This window comes from Electrona antarctica (genome assembly GCF_951216825.1).
Source record: "Electrona antarctica genome assembly, chromosome: 15".
NCBI classification, from domain to species: Eukaryota; Metazoa; Chordata; class Actinopteri; order Myctophiformes; family Myctophidae; genus Electrona; species Electrona antarctica.
Genome location: NC_136796.1, coordinates 34,907,892 through 34,932,247, shown reverse-complemented (window position 1 = coordinate 34,932,247; position 24,356 = coordinate 34,907,892). Strand labels below are relative to the sequence as shown.

Below are 24,356 nucleotides of genomic sequence, written 5' to 3'. Positions count from 1 at the left end.
TCTCACTCCATAAACTGCAGTGTGTTGATTCACATTTCAGTCTCACTCCATAAACTGCAGTGTGTTGATTCACATTTCAGTCTCACTCCATAAACTGCAGTGTGTTGATTCACATTTCAGTCTCACTCCATAAACTGCAGTGTGCTGATTCACAATTCAGTCTCCCACTCCTTATGCACGTTTTTGTACTAAAAACATACAGTACGTGCATCCAGTTATCGCATCACATAAATAAAACACCTGGAGACTTTTGTTGTGTGATGTGGTTTCCTACTAATCTGTTTTGACTGAAAACATTCAAACTGAAATCAGTCAGGACATTAGCCAAGCAGACAGTTTTTCAGTGTCTGCACTTTGGGTGTAAGCTGTTGAGGGTCTAGTCCAAGCAGTACCTTTTGAAAAACCTCCAAGATGTATTTGAACTTCTTGGGGTACTTCAAGTCAAACACGTAGGTCAGTCCCAGGAGATAGCAGCAGGCTCTGCTAATATCGCCGAGGTTGTTGAGGACAGGGATGCCCTCAATAACAATACCTACATCAGCAGCTGGTGATTCTTGGGTTTGCAGCCTGTAGATAGTCATCAGTTCCCCTGACAACTCCTCTTCTACATCGACACCAGCAGCATCCTGCACACATTGTAAAAATAAAAGCAAAATAAAATCTCATGAATGAAAACGTAATGATGATGTTCATGGTATTATCATTCTAAACGGTTACTACTGTTGCACAATTCCCTGCTCTGGGTGGGATCTCCGTCAGTCCAATTGCTGTACATGAAAAGTGTCTTGAGTTTGCAATTGAAAACGTTTGCTGCTGCTGTTGTTCTACATACAGCCAACCAGTTGAAGAAATCACAGATTGAGGCATTAAGCTTTGTTTTTAAGACAAATTGTTAAATACTTTATTTTACTAACTTCAACGTCCTTGATCAGGGCACCAGGCTCTTCTCCCAGATGGTCGATGAGGCACTTGATCACGATTCCTCTGGTTAGCTGTATGGGGTTTCCACTCTGTTTGCACATTCAAGCTGGGCTTTTGTTTACCAACTTTAAAGTCCACCGTTTCAATTGTTTGCACACAGTTTTAGCATTTAGGGCCCTATTTTCACCAGTGCTAAACACATTATCCCGAAACTTCTTTGCCTTTTTTACTCTTTTGAAAAACAAAATTGGTCAACTAGTCAATCTAAATGAACAAAAATGTTTTTCAAAATAGTAAAAAAGGCAAAGAAGTTTAGGAATAAGAGGGGTTTAGTACTGACAAGACTATTAAGACATGCATTTCGTCTAGTGTGAATGGAACAGGTGGAATTAAAGGTCTAGGACATTTGATAGGTTTGCGTTACAGGCAAGATACTACAGTGGAAGTCAATGAGGAACATTTCTCACCCGCATGTGAAGTTACAACATGGCAAGGAAATTACAACACAAACTTCTACCAAAGTGTTCTAGCTTTTTAAAGTGGTTAAAATAGTAATGAATGAATACCGAAAATAGAAGATCTGCAAGTTCACAAACTTCACAGTGAGATGCAATGTGAGCTTGCATATCTGCTATTTTCTGATTTAGAAGGATTTAGAAGCAGTTTTTAAGAATCATCCTCGGGTCTAAATGGTTTATTACCTGAAGCAGAGCACTCATCTTTGCCCGATGTCGCTCTCCTACAGCACCTCTCTTAGATTGGAACATGGACAGCAGTTTAGGTGTGTAGAGGTCCAACATCTCCATGAATTTCGGCTCAAGCTTCATTGTAGTGATCAACTTGAACTCTGCGCTGACCTGAAAAACAGATGAGGGGAAGGGAGAAAAACAAAACACATTGTGATCTTGTACATCCATTTTCCACCACTGTTGCTCCAGGAATGGGTACAATTGATTAAATACAATGTAAATGTGTGTCACATGCAGGATGTAATTTATGTTGAACACTGCTACAAGAATCCAATTTACTCACTTGTGAAGCATCAAACAAGGCCGGCCATCTCTCCTTTACATCCTTGATGCTCATCTGCTGCCGGACGATGTCGTGTCGTCTATGTGCAAAGGTTCTGCACATCAAGTCCCTGATGGCTGTGCTGTTTTTCTTCTTGTACTCGTCGATCAGTTGGTGTCGGTACAGCTCTTGTTGTTCCTTACTGTCTCTTATAGGATAGTCTGGGAGATAAAGCACTTCTCCTTTCCGTGCTTTCTTTACATTCGTTGCAGATGCCCTTTCACCAGGCCTCTTGTTCTTAACAGTGTTGCAGGTAACCTCAGAGAGTCCTAATTCAACAAGCTTTTTCCTGTAATTTAGCATCTTGGTTTTAAGACTTTGGATCCATAGTGAACTGCCATTAGAACTGTGATCTGAGAGGCACGGGTGCTTTTTGACCAATGCCACTGCAACCTCAGTAATCTGTGTGGCTGATGGGTATCCTCCTTTGTAGCTGAACATGTAGTTTGCTAAGCTTGACCTAATTTCAATGGCAATCTTATTGTTGATGAAGCGAGTACCATCTTTTACATATACTTCATTGGCACACATCAGTACTCCCTCTGTTGCCACAGAGAAAAGTGGAATGGAAATTACACTTGGCCATATTTCTCGAACGTGTTCACGCGGAGGGGAAAGTATAATGTTGTCGGACGATCCTGAGGAGTAATCGGTCTGGTCTTCTTCCAATGTATCACTAGTAGAACTTGAACTCGCACTCACATTCATGACACTCCTTGCATACCGGTATGTCTGTGTGTCTGGAGTAGAGAATTCAGGCACATTGTTTGCACCCGTCTGGGTGTCTGTAGTGAATTCAGGCACATTGTTTGCACCCATCTGATTGTCTAGAGTAGATAAGTTAAGCACGTGAATTGTTGGAATGGTTACAACTTTGATTGTCCCCTTGTCACTAATCTGGTCGGTAGAATGGAGTGCAAAGAAATCACCCTCACCCCAGGATACATCCAAGTACTCCAGAGTGAAAGTCTCAGTGAGTCCAAATGTGTCCTTGACAGTCTTCTGCAACTCTTCTACGGTGCTGGGTATTCCTGATGGCAGTAGAAGCTTCTCACTCCGGTGTTGTATTACAACTTTCAAGGCAACCGAAGACATCTAGGCAAAACAAGACTGAATTAAAGGGAGGTGTAGGACAGTCAAGTCTTTTCTTTTGTCCTTTTACCTAAAGTGGACAAACAATGTGACGCTTTAATGTCACCATGCGTTTGCCTCCCATAGAATAAGCTGCCAAGGGATATGAGTCACCAAGTTCACCATGTTGTAGCAGGGTCATATTCCCAGTGTATTCCAACATATATGCCCTATAATGTTCATCATAACGGCCCTTGAATACCTTCACAATGAAATTGACATCGACATCGACAATAACAATCTGTGAAATCTCAACAAAATCAGGTCGCCCACCAGTTGACCCATAAGGCAAAACCATACCAGCAGAATATTTTGTGCCATGGTGTATCACATTATCGGTCAAGTTCACAGAGGTTTGTGTTGGATAAACGTTTTTGAAAGACTGCTGTATTCCCAAATCAAGTATTTCTAAAGGAACAGATGATATTTTAGTGACACATGTTGCAGATTTTAAAGCATTTGCTTGTGAATAGTATGCCATCATTTTTTGGTGCTTTGTGGCTAGTGACAGCAATATATTTCTGAAGTTGTTTGTGTACCTAACAACTTTCTTAAAGAAACTATGTTTTGCCTCAAAGCGCATAGTCCAGAGACCAACTAAAGGACCAAATCCTCTTATGAGATCGGGGTAATGCTCCACAAAATGGTGCTTTGGACGCAATTTTTGGTCTGGGAAAAACTCCAACAGCCTGTGACGGTGTTCTGATATCAGAGTGTCTAGATAGCAAATACTTTCCTCATTAAGAGTAGGGGATACTGCAAGCTCAGTAATATCTTTTAACCTCATGAGAACTTCCCATGCTGGATCATTCTGTGGTATCTTTGAACCAATAATGAATGGTAATAATCTTAATAGCGCCCAATTCTCATGTGCATTCCCACCAATACTTTTGCGAGAGGCAAAAGTTGCTGGGATAGGTCCGGGTTGATCAGTTTTATCAGTCCATTTGTATGGAAATTTAGTTATGGACTCGTTAAGTTCTTTGAATGTGAAATACTTGTTGCGGATGAACACATTAAAACAAAGCGCCAATTCGAATGGAATTATGCCTTCAAAAAGGTCGTGTAGGACATCTGGTGGGTAACCCGTTACAAAATGGAAATAACTTAATTTCTCTGTGATGGGACAACCTTTCTTCACACCACGATAGTTAACTATAGCAGGATTGTGTGCTGCTTTTTTTAAGTTTTTTACAGTATTCACATACACTTCATAGTTCTCTTTTGTTCTTGGTGGAAAAGCTCCTGAACGCACTTCTTTTTGCTGATAGTCAGAACGCTCCCCAACACAAAACCTACAGACATACTGTCCAGAAAAGCTTTCAACGAGTCCAGCCAAAGCATGAGCACCGAGATTGTCGGCTGAAACACAAAACACAGTTCCTCTGACATTTTTACCAAGCTGAGGTACAAAAATTCCTTCCTTCTCCAATATTGTGAGATCTTTCAGTAGAGGCTCCAGAACCGTTTCATAGTGAAACTTTTTTACATCATTTGCCTTACAAAGAATGGCCAAATTAATCGAGGTTAGCTGTGATCTCAGTTCAGATGGTACATCAGCAAGTACCCAGTACACTGCTGTGATTTTGTGCTTTTTTCGTGAAGTTCCAAGAGGATTACAAGTTTCCAGGTCGTCGGAATAAATTATTAGTGAAATTCTGTCCTCTTCATTATTAAGAAATTCATTTTGCTTGAAATATGTACCATCATGAAAGGATGACAACTGTGAAACGTTTGAATGTTTAGTCAAAACATGGTTAAGAAGGTCTTCATTCTTCAACAATTCTTGTATGGAAGGAAGAATGGGAACATACTGAAAGCTGCCCTTGGATTTGTCATGTGGATCCAAAAGATACTCTACTGGCTCAATTAAACTGAAGTTTTCCTTAAAATATTTGTCCCTCTTAAACTTGGAAGAAAAGGGACCTAGGGCTGTGCTAAGAGGATTAGAGTGACACAATTTGTCTACCAGTTCGCCGACAGTGGCTTCATCAATAGCACAGTTATTCTTAGTAAATATATCATTAACTAGCTTTGGAATACACAGAGTTGTTGAAGTGCAGATAAACTGAAGCTGTTCCACCAAGTCATCGACACATTTCACAGACACATTATAGACGTTTTCTAACTTTAACAAGAGAGAACCAATATTTTTCTCTGTTTCACTTGAAATATCATTTTCACAAGCCAACTCTAAGGTATCAATGTCCTCATGATCATGTGATTCTAACACCGGAAGGTGGATTTCATTTTCATTAATGACTGGAGGATTTGCAATCAATGCAGTCTTAAAATCTTTCAATGAATAGTCTTTGTGCTTTCTACTTTTGTGTGTCGCATAACTCCCATATTGGTTTGTTGTATAATCGCATCCATCAAAAACACACTGTATGGTTTCAAGTCTATTCAAGTGAGAATTAATATGTTGCAAATAGTCTTTTGGATTAGAATGAAATGAGTCACAAATTTTACATCTGAAAGCTTGCACATGCACAACTTCACATTCTTCAGTTCTGTGGCATCTACGCAAGTGTGTGCGCAGGCCACCCCATGTCTTAAATTTGCAAGGACAGTTTAAATGAATACAGGAAACTGAATAGCCATGTCCAAATGTACCGTGATTCCCTCTGTAATGTTTCAGAAGTGTCCCTTTTGTTGAAGCCACGAAAGAGCAGTGTTTACATCGCCATTCCATAAGCTGTAAAACAAAGGAGAGATACACTAGGTGTTAACAGGGAACCAACAGACTGATGTTTCTTTCATTCAAAAATGAGTGACTAATATTTTTCATACCAACTATCTACAAAAATCACACCTGTGTGAACTGAGCGATGCAACTATATGCATCATACTGTACACTGTACTCTGGCTGCTGTGTGTGACCTGAATCAGTTGGAGCCGTCAGGAACCACTAAAAAATTACTCACTTCCATATCACTGATAAACTACATCTACTCCCAACTGTAAAATCTCAATGATTCAACATTTTAATTATCCTCCTCAAGGATCAAAATATTACACAGGGAAGAATTATTGAAGCAGCTGTGTTCATATAAGGCAGCGAGCAGACAACGCAGTGGTAAATGAATAATATCTGCAACACAATGTTTCAGGAATATAGTTGAATAACTGTATAGAAAGGTTGTAAGACAATAATAAACTGTCATACCAGTAAGGTATCCAGTCACTTGTTTGTCCAGACTGTTGAATTGCTGTCTGTATGAGTCTAGATGCCTGGGGGACAGCCACTGGGAGGCAAAGAGGACAGCATACCGGGAGACAAAGAGTTGAGGTGGAGCTGGAAGACATGGACAGTAGAAAATAAGACTAAATACACAATAATGAAACCCTGTTCATTTCCCATCAGGCACACTGTTCAATCCTCAAGCTCTTGTCAATACTTTATTGATTCAATATTTATAAATGCCACAGAAAGACTAATAGTTTAAAACCCCAAAAAAGCGGAAATAGCAGATTTACAAGCACAACGCATCACAATGAGACATGCTGTGAGCTTGTAGATCGGCTATTTATTGCTACTTTTGTGCAGACACTGTAGTATTGGTGACAAAACATCAAACGTTGAAATATGAGGTTTCTGCCTAACAGCAACGATGTATATGAATGAAATTATGAATACATTGTGTGTTTTTTACGGTTGTTACCTGCTGGAGCCCAGGTTAAGCAGTGACGAGGCTTTATTGATGGCAGCAGCAAGGGAAGGAGAATCCAACAGAAGAGATGGAGCCAGACATTGAGGCCTACAGACAAATATGCAGACACGCACATGATCAGACAAAGCAACATACATTTTTATACAGGACTTTAGTCCATAAATACCTAATGCTGCGATCACACGGACAGATGCAAAGATACAGTCTAGTATATTCATTTTTTAATGGAAACTAGTGACATGAAGATACAGCCAATGTTTGTAGCTGCTGCAAAAGTAGACCTAGAATGCCTGTGATCATTTCATTAACTTCGTAAATGGTCATGTATCAGAGGCATGTTCCCTTCCACCCGTTCCTGGTTGAATTGAATTATGGGCAGCCTAAATGTGATAAATGCTCCGTTTGTACTCACCCATTAAATAATTCCAAAGATGTGGAGTGAAATATGGTCCTCTAGTTTCATATCCATGTGAACGTTCTGGCACAAAACGTGTATGTAGTCAATTTTCTCCACTTTTTCAAGAGATGCACACGGACGTCTTTCTCTCCGGGCGAGGGGCCCCGAATGATCGATGGACTGATCATAATACTTCCTGTTGTTTACCGCAGACGTCAACACCAAATGACCAGGGAAACACAAAAGTTTGGGTCACACAATTGGCAAGTGGTGTGATTAATTACCCAGCACTTATCGCAAGGCACCTGCCAATTGTGTGACCCAAACATTTGTGCTTCCCTGGTCAATTGGTGATGACGTTTGTGGTGATTAGAGGAAGTTTTGATAAATTAAGTCCAGCTGTCATTCCGGTCCCCTTTGCCCCAGTCAGTGTGCATCTCGTGAAAAAGTGGAGATAATTGACTAAATACGTTTTGTGCCAGAACTTTCACATGGATATAAAAGGACCATATTTTACTCCACGTCTTTGGAATTATTTAATGGGTGAGTACAAACGGAGCATTTATCACATTTAGAACCCCAACAGAAATTAAGTATGGTGTTCTATGGCTCTGTATGTGAAATACTGTACAAACTATGAAACAAGAGCCATTCTAGGGCTACTGCAAAAGATACAACAGCTACAAAAAGTTGAGCTGGTTTCAACTTTAGCTACAAAAGGTGCAAATACATGGTCTAGCTTTGTATCTTTTGCATCTGCCAGTGTGATTGCACTCATTGCAGCATAAGAAATTGGCTAGTACATAATATGCCTTAATGATACTGGACTTACAGGCTATAGCTGACAATGTCCACACGGTCTGACGTTGGCTCTTGGCTGCAGTGATTTATTCAACAGTCTACAAAACAAACACCAACATTAAACTGTATACTTTACACCAACTGTATACTATAAAAAATAGCTCATCTACAAGCTCACAAGCTTGAGCTTTTAGAATGATTACTTTTGCTAACAGACATTTAGCACTGATCTAAATGCATTTCGTTCCATGCAGTTTAATTCCAATGATTGTGCTGGATGAAAATCAAAATCAAGCAGACGCTGACTGTCCACTAGCTCTGGTCCAGAGCTAACTGTCCATGCAATTGCACTGTCTGACGCTGGCTATAGATTTATTCACCAGTCTACACCAACGTTAAACATGAACCCCACGCACGCACCGTAAACCCACAAGCTTATCATCATTTACTGTATAGATGAAGCATGTTTAGTTTTGTTACAGCATCGAATTCAACAAAATAAATAATAAATACAAGCCCGCGCTTAGCGGCCATGATGTAGTTTTTTTCAGTGAGCCATACATACAATCGTAAGTCAAATGAACTACAATTACCATGCAGCCCTTCCCGGCCGTTTGACGCTAACTTTTCCCTCGCAAATAATGTGTACTGAATGTTATGCTATGATACATGATAGTGTATACGTACATGGCTGAAACATGTGTAGTTTGTGTATAGTGTCGAAGACCACAGGCGTTACGTTATGGTGGGGCTGAATGAAAATTAGCATCCACTCTGACATGTCCAACTTGTCCATTCGTTTTCCTAATAATGCTAACGTTAGCCCCGTCCAGTTCAATTGGAATTGAAGCTAACCCCCGGTTAGCTTTAGTTAGCTTCAGTTCCCAGTCAACTGGACGGGGCTGTCGTTAGCAGCATTAGCTTCAGTTTCCCATTAAAGTGGACGGGGCTGTAGTTAGCATTATTAGCTTCAGTTCCCCATTAAAGTGGACGGGGCTGTCGTTAGCATTATTAGCTTCAGTTCCCATTCAACTGGACGGGGCTGTCGTTAGCAGCATTAGCTTCAGTTTCCCATTAAAGTGGACGGGGCTGTCGTTAGCATTATTAGCTTCAGTTCCCCATTAAAGTGGACGGGGCTGTCGTTAGCATTATTAGCTTCAGTTCCCATTCAACTGGACGGGGCTGTCGTTAGCAGCATTAGCTTCAGTTTCCCATTAAAGTGGACGGGGCTGTCGTTAGCATTATTAGCTTCAGTTCCCCATTAAAGTGGACGGGGCTGTCGTTAGCATTATTAGCTTCAGTTCCCATTCAACTGGACGGGGCTGTCGTTAGCAGCATTAGCTTCAGTTTCCCATTAAAGTGGACGGGGCTGTCGTTAGCATTATTAGCTTCAGTTATCAGTTCCCATTCAACTGGACGGGGCTGTCGTTAGCATATCATGCGGCTAACGGAATCCCCGTCCGGTTCAATGGTAAATAAAGCTAACCTCCGTTAGCTTGAAGCTAAGTGAAGTTAGCAGCTGGTTTGTATAGATAAGGTTGGCAGTCGTGCCACTTAAAGTTGGCGCCACACAGCCACACACACACACACCGAGCGTCATGTGAACCATGGCTTTAGTCCGGTCCAAAAAAATAAATAAAGTATGAAGACACGGTAAACATTTAATGAACATTTGATAGCTGGCTAGTGGCTACTTACCATGAAGGAGAAGGAGAACTTATCTTGCAACTTCTGCTGCTGCCGAGTTCAGTCACAGTGTAAAACTTTTTATTTTTGAATGGCTGCCACTCGGGGTGACGTATCGGTTCGGCTATCATCGCTGTTATGAACTCTGGCCAATAAGAGGCAGGTAGGCGTGTCTAATGGGTATCTACTGATTATATTGGGTTGTTATCATTAATAATTACATTTCTTCAAACTGATCTGTATGATTACTCCATTCTCAAATATTATGATGGAAACTTACCAAGACTTATAGATATATTTGACCAATATTACCAGTTTGGCATATGCTCATTTATTTTCATGAAATGAACTAAAACAATAGATGTACATTTAACTCACAAATAACAGTTTGATTTTTACTCATTAATTATTGTATCTCCAACTAAAACGATCACATAAGTGATATTCACAGATTTTATTAAGCTAATATACCTTTTTTTAACAGTCATACTTACAAGGCGACTGTTTTACTTGTTTGAGTGTAGTAGGCCTCTTTAGCAGCTCTATAAACCCTGAAGAGCAGTAGGCCTCTTTAGCAGCACTATAAACCCCTGGAAGAGCAGTAGGCCTCTTTAGCAGCACTTTAAACCCCTGAAGAGCAGTAGGCCTCTTTAGCAGCACTTTAAACCCCTGAAGAGCAGTAGGCCTCTTTAGCAGCTCTATAAACCCCTGAAGAGCAGTAGGCCTCTTTAGCAGCACTATAAACCCTGAAGAGCAGTAGGCCTCTTTAGCAGCACTATAAACCCTGAAGAGCAGTAGGCCTCTTTAGCAGCTCTATAAACCCCTGAAGAGCAGTAGGCCTCTTTAGCAGCTCTATAAACCCCTGAAGAGCAGTAGGCCTCTTTAGCAGCTCTATAAACCCCTGAAGAGCAGTAGGCCTTTAGCAGCACTATAAACCCTGAAGAGCAGTAGGCCTCTTTAGCAGCACTATATAAACCCCTGAAGAGCAGTAGGCCTCTTTAGCAGTAGGCCTCTTTAGCAGCACTATAAACCCTGAAGAGCAGTAGGCCTCTTTAGCAGCACTATAAACCCTGAAGAGCAGTAGGCCTCTTTAGCAGCACTATAAACCCCTGAAGAGCAGTAGGCCTCTATCAGCACTATAAACCCCTGAAGAGCAGTAGTCCTCTTTAGCAGCACTATAAACCCCCGCATTCCACCACCAGGGGCAGCCCTCATTCATCACTGCAGCCGTGGCCAAGCAATGATAATTATTTCAAATTTGAATTTTTATCTATGACTAAAACTAAAATCTAAATTTGCTGTCAAAATCAACACTGCATCCGACAAACAAAGCTCAAGCAATACGTATTTTTTATCAGCTCCATGTATACTCTGTCGTATACGTCAGCTGTGAGGCCCGTCGGGCTGTGACCTTGTAGATCGACTATTTCCGGCGAGCCACACCATTGTACGACATGTGAATTGAGGACGCCGGATGGACGGACGGACAAGAAGAGAGCGAGACAGAGACAGACGGACAGAGAGAGAGCTGTCATCTGCGCCCCCTCCCTCCCCCCCTAAGCAAAGCTGTAGACAGTAAATCAACTCTGTAGTGAGTTTGAAGGAGACAGCCACGCGTTGTGGAGAAAATTAAAACAACCTCTGCTGACTTCTTGGCTGCTGCTGCGGCTCATTGACTGGAAACAACTAAACAAAAAAAACACGAGAGCGACTGAGTGTGAACCAGAGTTACAGTATATATAATCTAGAGCAGCGGGTTTCAACCTTTTTCATATCAAGGCCCATTATGTATTCGGCATGTGAGCCACGGACCACCATTTGATGACATGATATATATATAGCCTCTCAGACTCAAAACGAAATAATATGTTTTGTCCACATTTCCATGCTGTATTGTTGTTGAGGAGAGATAACAGGCAAACATTGCAAAATAGCAATTCTCCTACATTCTGTAATCGTGTAGACTTCTTGTAAATTAACTGGTAACGTAACGTTTAACAATAATTTGTTAACTCTTGAGAATGTAAAATGGCGTGCGTGCGTGCGTGCGTGCGTGCGTGCGTGCGTGCGTGTGTGTGTGCGTTTCTCCAATCATGCAGATTGAAGAAACATGCCACCTCTCTTTCTCAATACGTTCCTCAATCTGTTCTCTTTCTAACTTGTCTCATATCTCTCTCTCTCTCTCTCTCTCTCTCTCTCTCTCTCTCTCTCTCTCTCTCTCTCTCTCTCCCTTTCTCTCTCCCTCCCTCTCTCACTCTCTCTGTATGGGAATATATGCTCGCGGCAGGGTTTAAATGAAACTCGCCCTCGTGCCAATGGATTCTAACCTTTAATATTTGGTCTGGTTGTATTCGTGACTGTATACTGAGAGCTTTCATTATATGCAATATGAACACATTATCCTTCAGTAGTCCCCTATAGCCTTCACCTTCTCTGCGTGCGTGCGTGCGTGCGTGCGTGCGTGCGTGCGTGCGTGTGTGCGTGCGTGCGTGCGCTTGCATATGTCAGATAAGCGCGGATTAAATCTCCAACCCAAACATTCCTCAGTCATTAATGTTGCACGTCTTACCAAACTGTCTTCGTGCACCTGACACTGCACCGTCTCCGCGTGGCCGCACGTCGTACGACAGCACGCGAGTTCCGTCGGGTCTCGTAATGTGATCGTCTGTTTTTTTACGAAGGAATCCCAGCATTTAACTATATTTTTATTTCTTTATATTGAAACCAGAGCGGCAGTACAGCGTGACCGAGCCTTCCCTGCCTACTCCCTTTTCTGTCTCTCTCTCTCTCTCTCTCTCTTCCAGCTGATTTTCCCTGTGTGGAAAAGCCCTGTAGCTCTGTCTGCATTCCTTTCCAATTAAGCCGCCATCATCTGATTCAAATTACTCTAATTATAGAAATGGAGGGAGAGAGAGAGCTGGAGTATGAGCGAGAGAGAGAGGGGGGGAGAGGGAGAGAGGGAGAGAGGGATAGAGAGAGCTGGAGTACGAGAGAGGAACAGAGAGAGAGAGAGAGAGAGAGAGAGAGAGAGGGAGGGAGAGAGCATGGCATGTCTTCAGATTTAGCTCCCAGGAGGAGGTCCTGGCAGCTCTATGGACACACAAACAGCAACAACAACATAGAAACCAATGCTTGACCTCATACTATGCAACAGCTGCAACGCCTTTATATCTGACTGACAACTGCTGCTGCATCATCAGCATCTGACACACACACACACACACACACACACACACACACACACACACACACACACACACACACACCGCTGATGGGTGGAGTCACAAAGGTGGTGCAACGAGATGTGACGCGATGAACACTTAATGCCCTTGTTCGTTTCCCTCATAAACCAACGCTGCACAGCTCCATCCGTCTCTCTCTCTCTCTCTCTCTCTCTCTCTCTCTCTCTCTCTCTCTCTCTGAGGTCGTGTTTGACACCTGCGGGCCCCCGTAGCTGTCTCTGATGTCATTACACAGGGTGACACCACCCGGGTGCTTTAAGTAGCTGCCAACAGCGCCAGTCGCGAGCCGTGATTTTCACAGCTCACAACTGGCTAGCATGACATGCCAAGGCATGGGCGGCCATGTTTACTGCCCTTTCAGGACGGGTAAACACATTCCTTTCCACTGCACACACTCTCTTGCTCTCTCTCTCTCTCTCTCTCTCTCTCTCTCTCTCTCTCTCTCTCTATCTCTCTCTCTCTCTATCTCTTTCTCTCACACACGCACGCACACACGCGCGCGCGCACACACTCTGTGTCTCATTATTCCTCTATAAAAATAAAAATCAATTAAAGTGAGTTAAAATGAAAGAAGAAGAAATTGCCCCTTTGCGTGTCAACAACATTTCCTTTCTTCCCCTCTCTCAAATAAATTAAACTGAGTCGAAATGAAATAGATATGATACGATATAGTCGTGTCAGGCATAATGCCTCCATATCCTTTTTTTAATAATAACCCACTGGGTTTGACTGCATGCGTGACACCTCCCACCCCTTGTCTTTCACAACAAAGTTCTACCGATGGCAATACCGTGTAACATTCAAGTTCAACCTTTGATCCATCTTTTGCAATTCATCGAGGGGCATTACCTCAGTCAACAGCGTTTCATCTCCCAACGTGGAAATATGGCTGCCATCAGATAATGAGGGAAGGCTCAGAGGTGTGTGTGTGTGTGTGTGTGTGTGTGTGTGTGTGTGTGTGTGTGTGTGTGTGTGTGTGTGTGTGTGTGTGTGTGTGTGTGTGTGTGTGTGTGTGTGTGTGCGTGTGCGCGTGCGCGTGACAAAGACAAATTTACATTTGCACGCACGCACGCATGCACGTGCTCGCATACACACACACACACACACACACACACACAGACACACACACACACTGCTGTCACGTTAAGATGAAAGGGCCTGCTCAAGTGCTGCAGCACATGTCTTCAAACAGCCAGCCGTGTTAATGATGCAGACGCTCTCGGATTAAGAAGCCATTAGATGCCAGTCAGATAACACATCGATGAGCCAACACTTATCTTTTTTGGAGTGGCTACGAAGAGAGGGTTTGAGAATAGAGGGACACTTTAGAAGAATGTGTCAGCAATATGCCTAATGAAGCATTACTAAATCGTTATCGACTGTTATTTCAGTACTCAAGGAAGTAACAGCCAATTGAGGATTAGTTCACGAATAACCGCCAATTAGTAACTATATACAGACATAGTATTTCAGTAATGTCGAATAGCCATTTAGTTACGCTTAATTAGAATGCTGGCTCTTATTTTATTACTAGCCATTAGTGTTTTCCAGTGATGGGAAAAGTAAAACATTTTTGTTTTACTTAAGTAAAAGTATCAATACTGCAATATAGACCTATACTCCGTTACACGTAAAGGTGCGGAATTCAAAATGTACTTTAGTGAAGATTGGCATCAAAATGTAGTTAAAGTACTAAAAGTAAAAGTACTCATTATGCAGAATGTGCCATTGAAAGTTTTCAAATGTATGAACATCTTTTTTTCAAGTTTTTTTCAAGTTTTCAAATGTATCATCTTTTTGGAAATGGCAGATCTACAAGCTCACAATGCGTCGCATCGCGACGCATTGTGAGCTTGTAGATCGGCTATTTTCAAATGGCCGATATATATATACTGTATAGGGTGGTCGGTTACTGTATATGTACTCATGGTATTGTTTCTGATCCACTTTCCCTCTTAAACGCTAAATCTGGTGTGAACATCCAGCAGGAAATAACCAATATACAACCTTGGTAAATTGGATATTTGTTGTGAAGAGATTTGGTGTATATGGAGGGAGAAATATATCCTAGAGATTGATCCCATTTAGGATGGGAACGCATCTGTGTCGCTTTAGCATTTAACCACCATTATTTTAAACTTTAGCTGTTGAAAAATAGCAGAGCTTTTAAATCTGCTATTTTTTTTTTGAATCATGAAAATGTGGCGCAAATCTTTGAATATGTTATTTCTCAGCGAATGTTTTTAACTCAACTCTGCTTCTGGGAGGTCCCTGACACTTTTCAGATGGGGGTCCGGTGGCCAAAAAGTTTGAGCACAACTGATATAGAAACATGTTTTTTTTCCCGTAAAACTGTCCTGATTTAGAAGATATTTGGTGTCAGGACGCCTAACGATGCCTTGCCCAAAGCAGTGACGTCAGGCTGAATGTGGATACAACAAGGAAAAAATAAAATAATAATCCTCCTCCTCCCAGACGGAATGCATCACATTCTCCAGGAAATATTTCAGACAAGCGGTTGTTGGTTATAGCGTGTACGCCAATGGCATTGACAGGCCCGTCCGACAGTGATAAATGATCTCCTCAATGCAAAATACCTGCAGGAAACAAACTCCTGTGACAGATGATTATCCACACATTAAAGCATGGGCGTCAGGATGGCTGATGGTCAACTACCAAGTAGTACTGTACTTATGTCAAATGTTGAGGTATTTGTTTTTACTTCACTTGAGTATTTCCAATTTCCAATACTTTTACTTCGACTCCACTCCAACTTTTTTTTGTTACTAGTTACTTTGTAGATTCTGATACTATTACATTCAGCCTATATACATTTCGGCCATTTGGAAAATAGCTGATCTACAAGCTCACAATGCGAAGCATTGCTATTGCTAAATCTGCTATTTTTTAATGATTTTTCATGCATTTGAAATGCATAATGAGTACTTGTACTTGTAAAAGTGGTATCATTTCTACATTGCAGTATTGATATACTTTTACTTAATGCGCATACTTTTTCCACCGCTGCTGAAGCAGGCGTCAGGACGGTTATTAAACACTGGATTTGAACTCCTGGGTGACTCTCTCTCTCTCTCTCTCTCTCTCTCTCTCTCTCTCTCTCTCTCTCTCTCTCTCTCTCTCTCTCTCTCTCTCTCTCTCTCTCTCTCTCTCTCTCTCTCTCTCTCTCTCTCTCTCAATTCTCCCTTTCTGTCCTCACGAGAGCCCCTTCCTTCCTTCCATGCTGTCATCTGGACACTGGACACAGCTCAGTGTGTTGCTGCCTGCCTGCCTGCCAGAACACATGACATGTGTCTAGACTTCTAATACTGTTGGCCTGCAAGCCAGGTCTACACCCAAACAGGTCTGACTGGACCCCCGACTCTCATGACTCTCTCTCTCTTTTTCTCTCTCTCTGACTCTCTCTGACTGACTGACAGACAGACAGACAGACATTGTCGGTCGATAGCACTGATTGATCGATATAGTACAGATCAATTGTGGGGATTGCAGCAGCTCCGATATTGATAAACAGATACTGTAAACTAGAGATACTGTGGAGAGATAGATAGACACTATCCATCATGTTTTGTGTGTGTGTGTGTGTGTGTGTGTGTGTGTGTGTGTGTGTGTGTGTGTGTGTGTGTGTGTGTGTGTGTGTGTGTGTGTGTGTGTGTGTGTGTGTGTGTGTGTGTGTGTGTGTGTGTGTGTGTGTGTCAGCTCATTGTTTTTATATTTTTTGCAGCCTGGGCCATGTCCACAGGCTAGTGGTCAGAGGCTTGAGGATTATAGGGCTGTCCAAGTGTAAGGCAAAGCAGCTTGCAACATACTGTTCAATCTCCTCCATTATAGGCAGGCGGTCTATTTGGAGGAGAAGGTGCTTTTTGTACCCATGATTTACTTTCGGTGTTGGTAATATGACACACTGTGTGTGTGTGTGTGTGTGTGTGTGTGTGTGTGTGTGTGTGTGTGTGTGTGTGTGTGTGTGTGTGTGTGTGTGTGTGTGTGTGTGTGTGTGTGTGTGTGTGTGTGTGTGTGTGTGTGTGTGTGTGTGTGTGTGTGTGTGAGAGACAGTAGAATGAATGGCAGAATGAATGGCAGAGGCATGGGAGTGACGGCGTGCCGTTTTGGGACGTTGCGGTGTGCGAGCGAGCGAGGGCGTCCCGGTGTCATTAGTGTCCATAACAAACACATTATCTCCCCGCCGAGCCATTCCTCTCCCGGGCCATTTAGGCGGTAATTGGACTGTAACAAGCTAGAGCCGTCCGTCCGTCTGTCCCCACCTCCTCCCTCCTCCCTCTCTTTATCTAGGTCATGGACTGGCTGCCGATGACGTTACACATACTCACTGCTCTCCTCTGAGCTACTCACCCGTGAGATGGGCCAGCAGCAGCACGCACCGCCAAAAAGCCAGAGTGTTCATTTAACTATGAGTGTGTGAAACTGTGACCGAATGGACCCGCGATGCGCACACTCCCCGACTCTCTCTCTCTCTCTCTCTCTCTCTCTCTCTCTCCCTCTCTCTCTCCCCGAGTCACACACGGATAAATGGGCATGTCATTTTGAGGGACTCGCCGCCCGTAAAACCTCTCAAGGCACGTCGGCTGTCCTGTCAGAGTGTCATGGAGTGAGACGCTAATCCCCCTCCTCCACCCCGAGAGCAGGCGGAGCGAAGGAGTGCTGTGGGTTAGCGGGTTGTTATTAGGGTTTCGCTCCACTTTGACCCCGAGAAAAACAACTCTATCCATCAAGATGTGGCTCGTCTGTTTCGCAGTGGTGGGGGGAAATAAAAATCACACCCGTGTGAAGTGAGGGCCGACGTGCAACAGGCCCAACAGCACGTGCACCGAGGCCCGCCCTGCACATTCAATCATGATTGGAGGAAAAGGCCTTCTCATCCTGACTGGATGAAGGCGAAACCTAAGGTTTTTTGACCCCAGGGGTTAACTGGGGACAGGGAGGAACTCCTTATATGGTCAGCACACTCTACAGTAGGGAGTATTATTAAAAGAAAAACAAAAGTATATTTGAATGAAGTGAAATCACTGAATATACCTTTAACATGAAGAAATCACATTGACCTTTTCCTTCTTTCGCAGTTTTAGCTTTTGCTGTTTTTTGCCATTTCGTGTCTAGCTCGGGAGAGTTTCTTATACTGTATACCTCCCGTTTGACAGGAAATGGAAATGAAATCATATAATATTATATACCGTAACAATAAAATAATAACTCTCTCCACATCGCTCCATGACAACCGGCGAGGCTCCGTAGCTGCGTGCGTAGCATCATCAGCGCGCTACCGGCCAGCCTGCATGCCTGACTCGCGTCACCAACGGAACTTTGATTAATTCTGACTCCTCCACGGCACGGCGCTTCCATTATTGCTTTATTACTTCCCGCGGTGGTGGTTGTTATTGTTTTCCCCCGCGAGAAATAACCCTTCCATATATACAGTAGATTTCAATATGGCGTGGTGTCTGGGCCGGTTATGTCACCGCTGCTGCTCTACGTATAAACAGTATATGGTCCTGATAGAGGAGTCATAATTTAATCATTTGTAACTGTGAGAGTATCTGTGATGTGAAGTAAGTACAATTTTGAGGTATTTGTACTTGACTTGCATTACAAATTTCCAATACTTTTACTACTGCAAATATTGTACTTTTACTCCACTACAATTATTTGAACACACTATAGTCACTTTGACGTTTTCATTTATTATTACAAAACATATACATTAACCATTTCAGTCCTGTGTACATTTCGGCCGTTTGAAAATAGTCAATCTAAGCTCACAATGCGTCATGATCCGAAGCATTGTGAGCTTGTAGATCGGCTGCTTTCAAAAGATTTTTTGTATGCATTTGAAAACTTCAAATGGGACATTCTGCATAATGAGTACATTTGGATGCCAAATTGCCAATACTTGTGTACGTTTACTCTAGTACATTTACATTTAGAATTCCCAGACTTTTACTTGCATATAACAGAGTATTTCTGTATTCCAGTTACTTTTACTTAACCCATTTAGACCTGAGGACGATTCTACAAAATGTCTTCCAGGGACTGGAATCTTTGAATCTTTATATTCAAAGATTTTGCGCCACATTTTCACGATTTAAAAGAAATAAAGCAGATCTAACACGCTACGAGCTTGTAGATCTGCTATTTTTCAATAGCTATAAAATATAACATAATGCTTAAAACACCAAAAGGGGTTCCCGACCGTCGTGAATGGTTTAAGTAAAACATTAGAGTTAGTGTTTTCCAGCGCTGCCAAATGGACCCTTTGGGTGCATGTATTCCAGTCATATGAACATGAATGAAATGAAGGATTGTTGCTGTGTGTATTGTTCCTGTTGGTTAGACGTATGGTCCTACTACTGTCTCATATACAGTAGTCTCACATGGCAGCGTCTGTTGGTTAGACGTATGGTCCTACTACTGTCTCATATACAGTAGTCTCACATGGCAGCGTCTGTTGGTTAGACGTATGGTCCTACTACTGTCTCATATACAGTAGTCTCACATGGCAGCGTCTGGTTAGACGTATGGTCCTACTACTGTCTCATATACAGTAGTCTCACATGGCAGCGTCTGCACATTAAGGTAAAACAAATGAATCCATATGAGGCATACAGTATAGGGTATACTCCGGCATGGTGGTGTTTGTTGAAACAGTGGGAGCCGGGCGTACTGTATATGCCATTTGCTTTATAGTTTTCTCTCCGGTGTGTAATGTGCATAAGTGGAAATTGCATGGCGGCTCCATTTGTAGAGCGGAGAGCAGGTGATGGAGTGTGGCAGGAAACAAAGACTCTCTCTCTCTCATCATGCTCTCTGGGATGAATCTGCAGCGGCCGTCGATTAATACTATGACAAAAGAAAATGTTTTCACTGATGAAAACGAAATGGAAACTAAATGTAAGCTATGGTGACTAAGACTAAGACTGTTATGTGAGTGTTGTGTGTCTATTTGTGTGTGTGTGCGTCTGCGTGCGTGTGTGTGTGTGCGTGTGTGCATGCGCGCTTATGCGTGTGTGCGTGTGTGCGTATGTGTGTGTGCGTGCGCATGCGCGTGATAAACCTGGGCACAGGAAGCCAATGAGACAACTGAGAGCCTTTGTGCATGCATGCACACACACACACACACACACACACACACACACACACACACACACACACACACACACACACACATTGACTGTTTCAATAACAAGCTTCTGTGTTGTGTGTGCGTACATGCACACGTTTGTATGTTTGGGATACGAATGCACAAGGGAAACCCGTACAAATGCACATGCATGTGACGCGCGCACAAACAATCAGACTGTTTCAAGCTTGTGCATGCGCGCGCGTGCGTGTGTGTGTGTGTGTACTGTATGCCCATATGCACATATGCACGCGTGACATTGTGCCTCTCTTTTGAATGACGAGTGTGAGAGCACGTGGAAGGACATTCGTGGGACTTCACACACGTCTCTTGTCCATCCATTAAATGGGTGACCTTGTGACCCCGGGCTGTCTGAAGGACACATTCCTGGCGTAGGAAAGGAATGTGACGGGGAGATGGACTTGGAGAGTGGCGCCGCGGGCGCGCTGATGGACACGAGCCTTTTGAAGGTCCTAACGTCCTATAGAGCGTCGCAGTCCCGCCCCGTTTCATGACAACGCCAGGCCCAGGAAATGATTCCCAATGCATTTTTCCCATAGACATTTCAAAAAGTATTTATTTAAAGACGGTTACGCCGCGGACAAAGCCAACTCGAGTCGTAACAACTCATGACAACAAACACAATATTTTGGACCAAACAAAAAATTACAAAGAAGAAAAACAACAAAAAAAGGGTTGTAACCTGCCGTTTTTTTCCTTCTTTTTAATTATTTGTTCGGCCCAAAAAATTGTGTTTGTTGTCATGATTTGTCACGACAAGAGTTGGCTTTGTCCGCGGCGTAAACGTTTTTAAATAAATACTTTTTGAAATGTCTATGAGGAAAATGAACGGAGAATCATTTCCTGGGCCCTGGTAGGGGGCGGGACTGCGACGCTCTATACCGCCACGGGTCATTGGCTGGGTTTACGACGCCTCAGGACCCCCCTTCCTTCCATATATTACTGTTTGTTTAACCCATTTAGACCTGAGACCAGATTCTAGAAAATGTCTTGTAAATCCTGAAAGTTTTCTGAAAAACCCATGTTTCTATGTCAGTGTCAAACTATTTCACGTGAAGGAACCCCAAACTTATATGTAATTCAGCCGCCGACCCCCATCTGAAAATATGTTGTTCCAGTGACCCCCCCCCCCCAAGAAGCAGAGATTTGAGTTAAAAACGTCACAACGCCACATTTTATTATTTAAAAAATATATAGTGGATCTACAAGCTCGAAGCGCGGCACTTCGAGCTTGTAGATCTGCCATTTGGTGTGGTTAGGGCTTAAGGATGGTATATACTACCCTACTAGTTTAGCCGATCCCATGGCCTTTTCTCTATAGCGCCGCCTTTAGGTCTAATAGCCACCACTCCCCCCTCCCCCCCCTCCCCCCCTCCCCACCACGACCATGTGATGTCAGATCCGCCCGGGGGGAGGAAGGGGGGGAATTCAATCTGTGAAAATGGCATCATGAATGATGCATCAGCTAAGGGGTGGAAGAAGAAACATATTTGTGCCCTGCCGACAAAGCAAGCAGCGAGCTGTTGCTACAAACACCCTGAGTGAATAATAATACGGGGGGGTTTATGCGATATGAAAATGTCTTATGAAAAACCAGGAGGGTTTTTTAGTAAATGCAACACAACAGCGAAGCAAAGCCCCCGAGTGTCTACGCGACGATGATGAACGGTTGATGAGTCTGGCCGTTTGTTTTGAGGAGAGTGTGTGTGTGTGTGTGTGAGAGAGAGAGAAAGAGAGAGAGAGAGAGAGGGAATGTGCCAGTTACACCCTAGACAGAGAAACCATGTCTAGGGTATGCACGCACACACGCACGCGCACAAACACACACACACACACACACACACACACACACACACACACACACACACACACACACACACACACACACACACACACACACACACACACACACACGGGGCGTGTTTCTCTAGGGTGAAGCCGGCATTCGGCCCATCTTCCGTGTTAATAATGGATTTTTGATATCGAGCTCCGCATGAAATTTTAATCTCTGGGAATATTAGCCTACGCCGAGGGAAGATACGGAATGGAGTCGCAGGTGGTGATTAAGCGGATGCGGCGCACGTCGACCCGTTTAGATCCACATTAACCTCGCATCAAGATGCACCAGCCGTAACTCTGACGGCGGCTGTCGTTTGGAGGAGCCCGGCTCTGTTTTGCGGAGGGAGGAAAAAGGTGTGATCTCTTTCTTACTGTACATGTGATCTCTCTCTTACTGTACATGTGATCTCTCTCTTACTGTACATGTGATCTTACTGTACATGTGATCTCTCTCTTACTGTACATGTGCACAGGAAGGAGGGCATGTGGATTGGGGGATGGGACAGACTCAGAGGAGAGAGAAAGATGGACAGGGATCTCTGTGGAAAGTTTATAAGCACAGGAATCTATATAGTGTCAATCCAATGGGCTCTATGCACACATGCCATTTTGGAAAGAACTTGGGGCCCCTTCCCTACATACGTCCTACACAGGTGCTGCTGTCGTGCGTGTTGGCTCACTGGAAACACTCTGCTACACTAGTGGGTCTCAAAGTGTCCTTGAGTGGGTTCCAAATATGGCCCTGTGCGGGTGCTGTGTAAGGGTTAGGGGGGGGAGGAAAAGGTTTGAAAACCACTGGACACTAAATGGAACAGTGCCTCAAGTATCATCAGTAACAAGTGAAGGAAGTAGGGAAGCGACCCCGGAAGTAGGAAGAGTAATTCTGTGTATATAACCCATTGCAATGGCTGGGTGTTCTCTCTGGGAGTAACAAGGATGGAGAGGACCAGGAAGGAGTAGGGGTCAAATATCACTCTCCCTTCTCTGGCTGTAAATGTGTCATTCCCTTGCACTCTGCATAATAGGACCGATACACCATTTGGGCATTTTTTGGGCCTTATAAGTTCTTGAAAGTGTTTCTTCTATTTCATTATCATGAAAGCCGCTGCTTATGTTTAGCATTTGCCCCACTTTTTTCTTTAGGACGGACCATTGTGTGGTACATCACAGGTCAGACTGAGATGGTTTGGACACGTACAGAGGAGGAGGGATATAGTGAGTATACTGTATATCGGTAGAAGGATGTAGAGGTTGGAAGTGCCTAGCCTGGCTAATAAGCCAGACTAATATCACACAACACTGTCGCGGTATATCAGTCTGGGCTGGCTCCACTTGGATTTCATTTCCCGGGGGGCGGGTTCAAACATTTTCTCTTTGACGCAATTGGTCAGAGCTACTGTCAGTCAAAAGTCTCAAGCATTGAACGTCACTGTACCAAAGCCCGCCCATATTGCATACCGTGTCCCGATTGGTCCGACCTGTTCTCGATTGTAGGAAAGAGGCGTGCTACTGAGCCTCGCCAGACCGAAATCCGCTGGTAGGCAACTTTTTTTTGCCAACGGCTGATTCGGTCTGGTTTATTAACCAGGCTAGGAAGTGCCAGCCAGGAGGCCTCCTAGAGGGAGACCAAAGAGAAGATTTATGGATGTAGTGAAAGAGGTCATGAAGTTATAGTTGGTGTGAGAGAAGAGGAGGCAGAGGACAGGGTGAGATGGAGGCAGATGATTGGCTGTGGCGACACCCTGAAGGGAACGGCCGAGAGGAGAAGAAGACAATGGCTGGGTGAACATTCAGCAAAAAATAGCACATCTGCAGACTCACGTGTTGTGTGGGTTTGTAGCGTAAGCTGTTTTCGAAGGGATTTGCAGCAGAGGTCAACATGGAGGGGCCAAGTGTAGACCCCTGGGGGACGCCAGTCAACAATGTATATGAATTATTAATTATATGAGGTTTAAGTGGTTAATGTTGTTTTTTTTCCTTCTTTAAAAAAAAAAACCTTGGCTCCTTTACATGGCAAAATATGTGTATTACTTTGACAATATACCAGCCACTATATTGAAAGTAATCAGTGTCAGAAATGTTAGTTTGATGTACGGTATAGTAGTAGATATTGAAGTCTGTATACTGTTTTACCATTGTGTGTCATGCAATGAATATTTTAGAGAGAGAGAGAGAGAGAGAGAGAGAGAGAAAACTAAGCTCCAGTGCTGTGTTAGCATCCTAGAATGCTCACTAATGAATAATGTATCACCTGCTTTGGTTCTTAATACAGCAGATGAAGGAAGCTTTGTCTTTAAGCAGTAATAGGACATGGATCGAAACGGTGCGTGCGTGTGTGTGTGTGTGTGTGTGTGTGTGTGTGTGTGTGTGTGTGTGTGTGTGTGTGTGTGTGTGTGTGTGTGTGTGTGTGTGTGTGTGTGTGT

The 24,356-nt window shown here is 43.3% G+C and overlaps 2 protein-coding genes across 5 annotated transcripts in view; one reads left to right on the top strand and one right to left on the bottom strand.

Annotated features, from left to right (window-relative positions):
- The window catches only part of LOC306937797 (RNA-binding motif, single-stranded-interacting protein 3-like), a 572,911-nt gene that overhangs the window by 405,604 nt on the left and 142,951 nt on the right, over nucleotides 1-24,356 (top strand). The gene's annotated exons all lie outside the window — the stretch shown is intronic.
- LOC306938638 (uncharacterized protein) lies at nucleotides 315-3,087 on the bottom strand (the record flags this gene model as incomplete). The annotated part of the gene is made up of 5 exons (XM_079522900.1): nucleotides 315-626; nucleotides 915-1,010; nucleotides 1,623-1,778; nucleotides 1,954-2,153; nucleotides 2,928-3,087. 5 exons carry the CDS (start codon nucleotides 3,085-3,087, stop codon nucleotides 321-323), a joined length of 918 nt encoding a protein of 305 aa, XP_079379026.1. The 3' UTR covers nucleotides 315-320.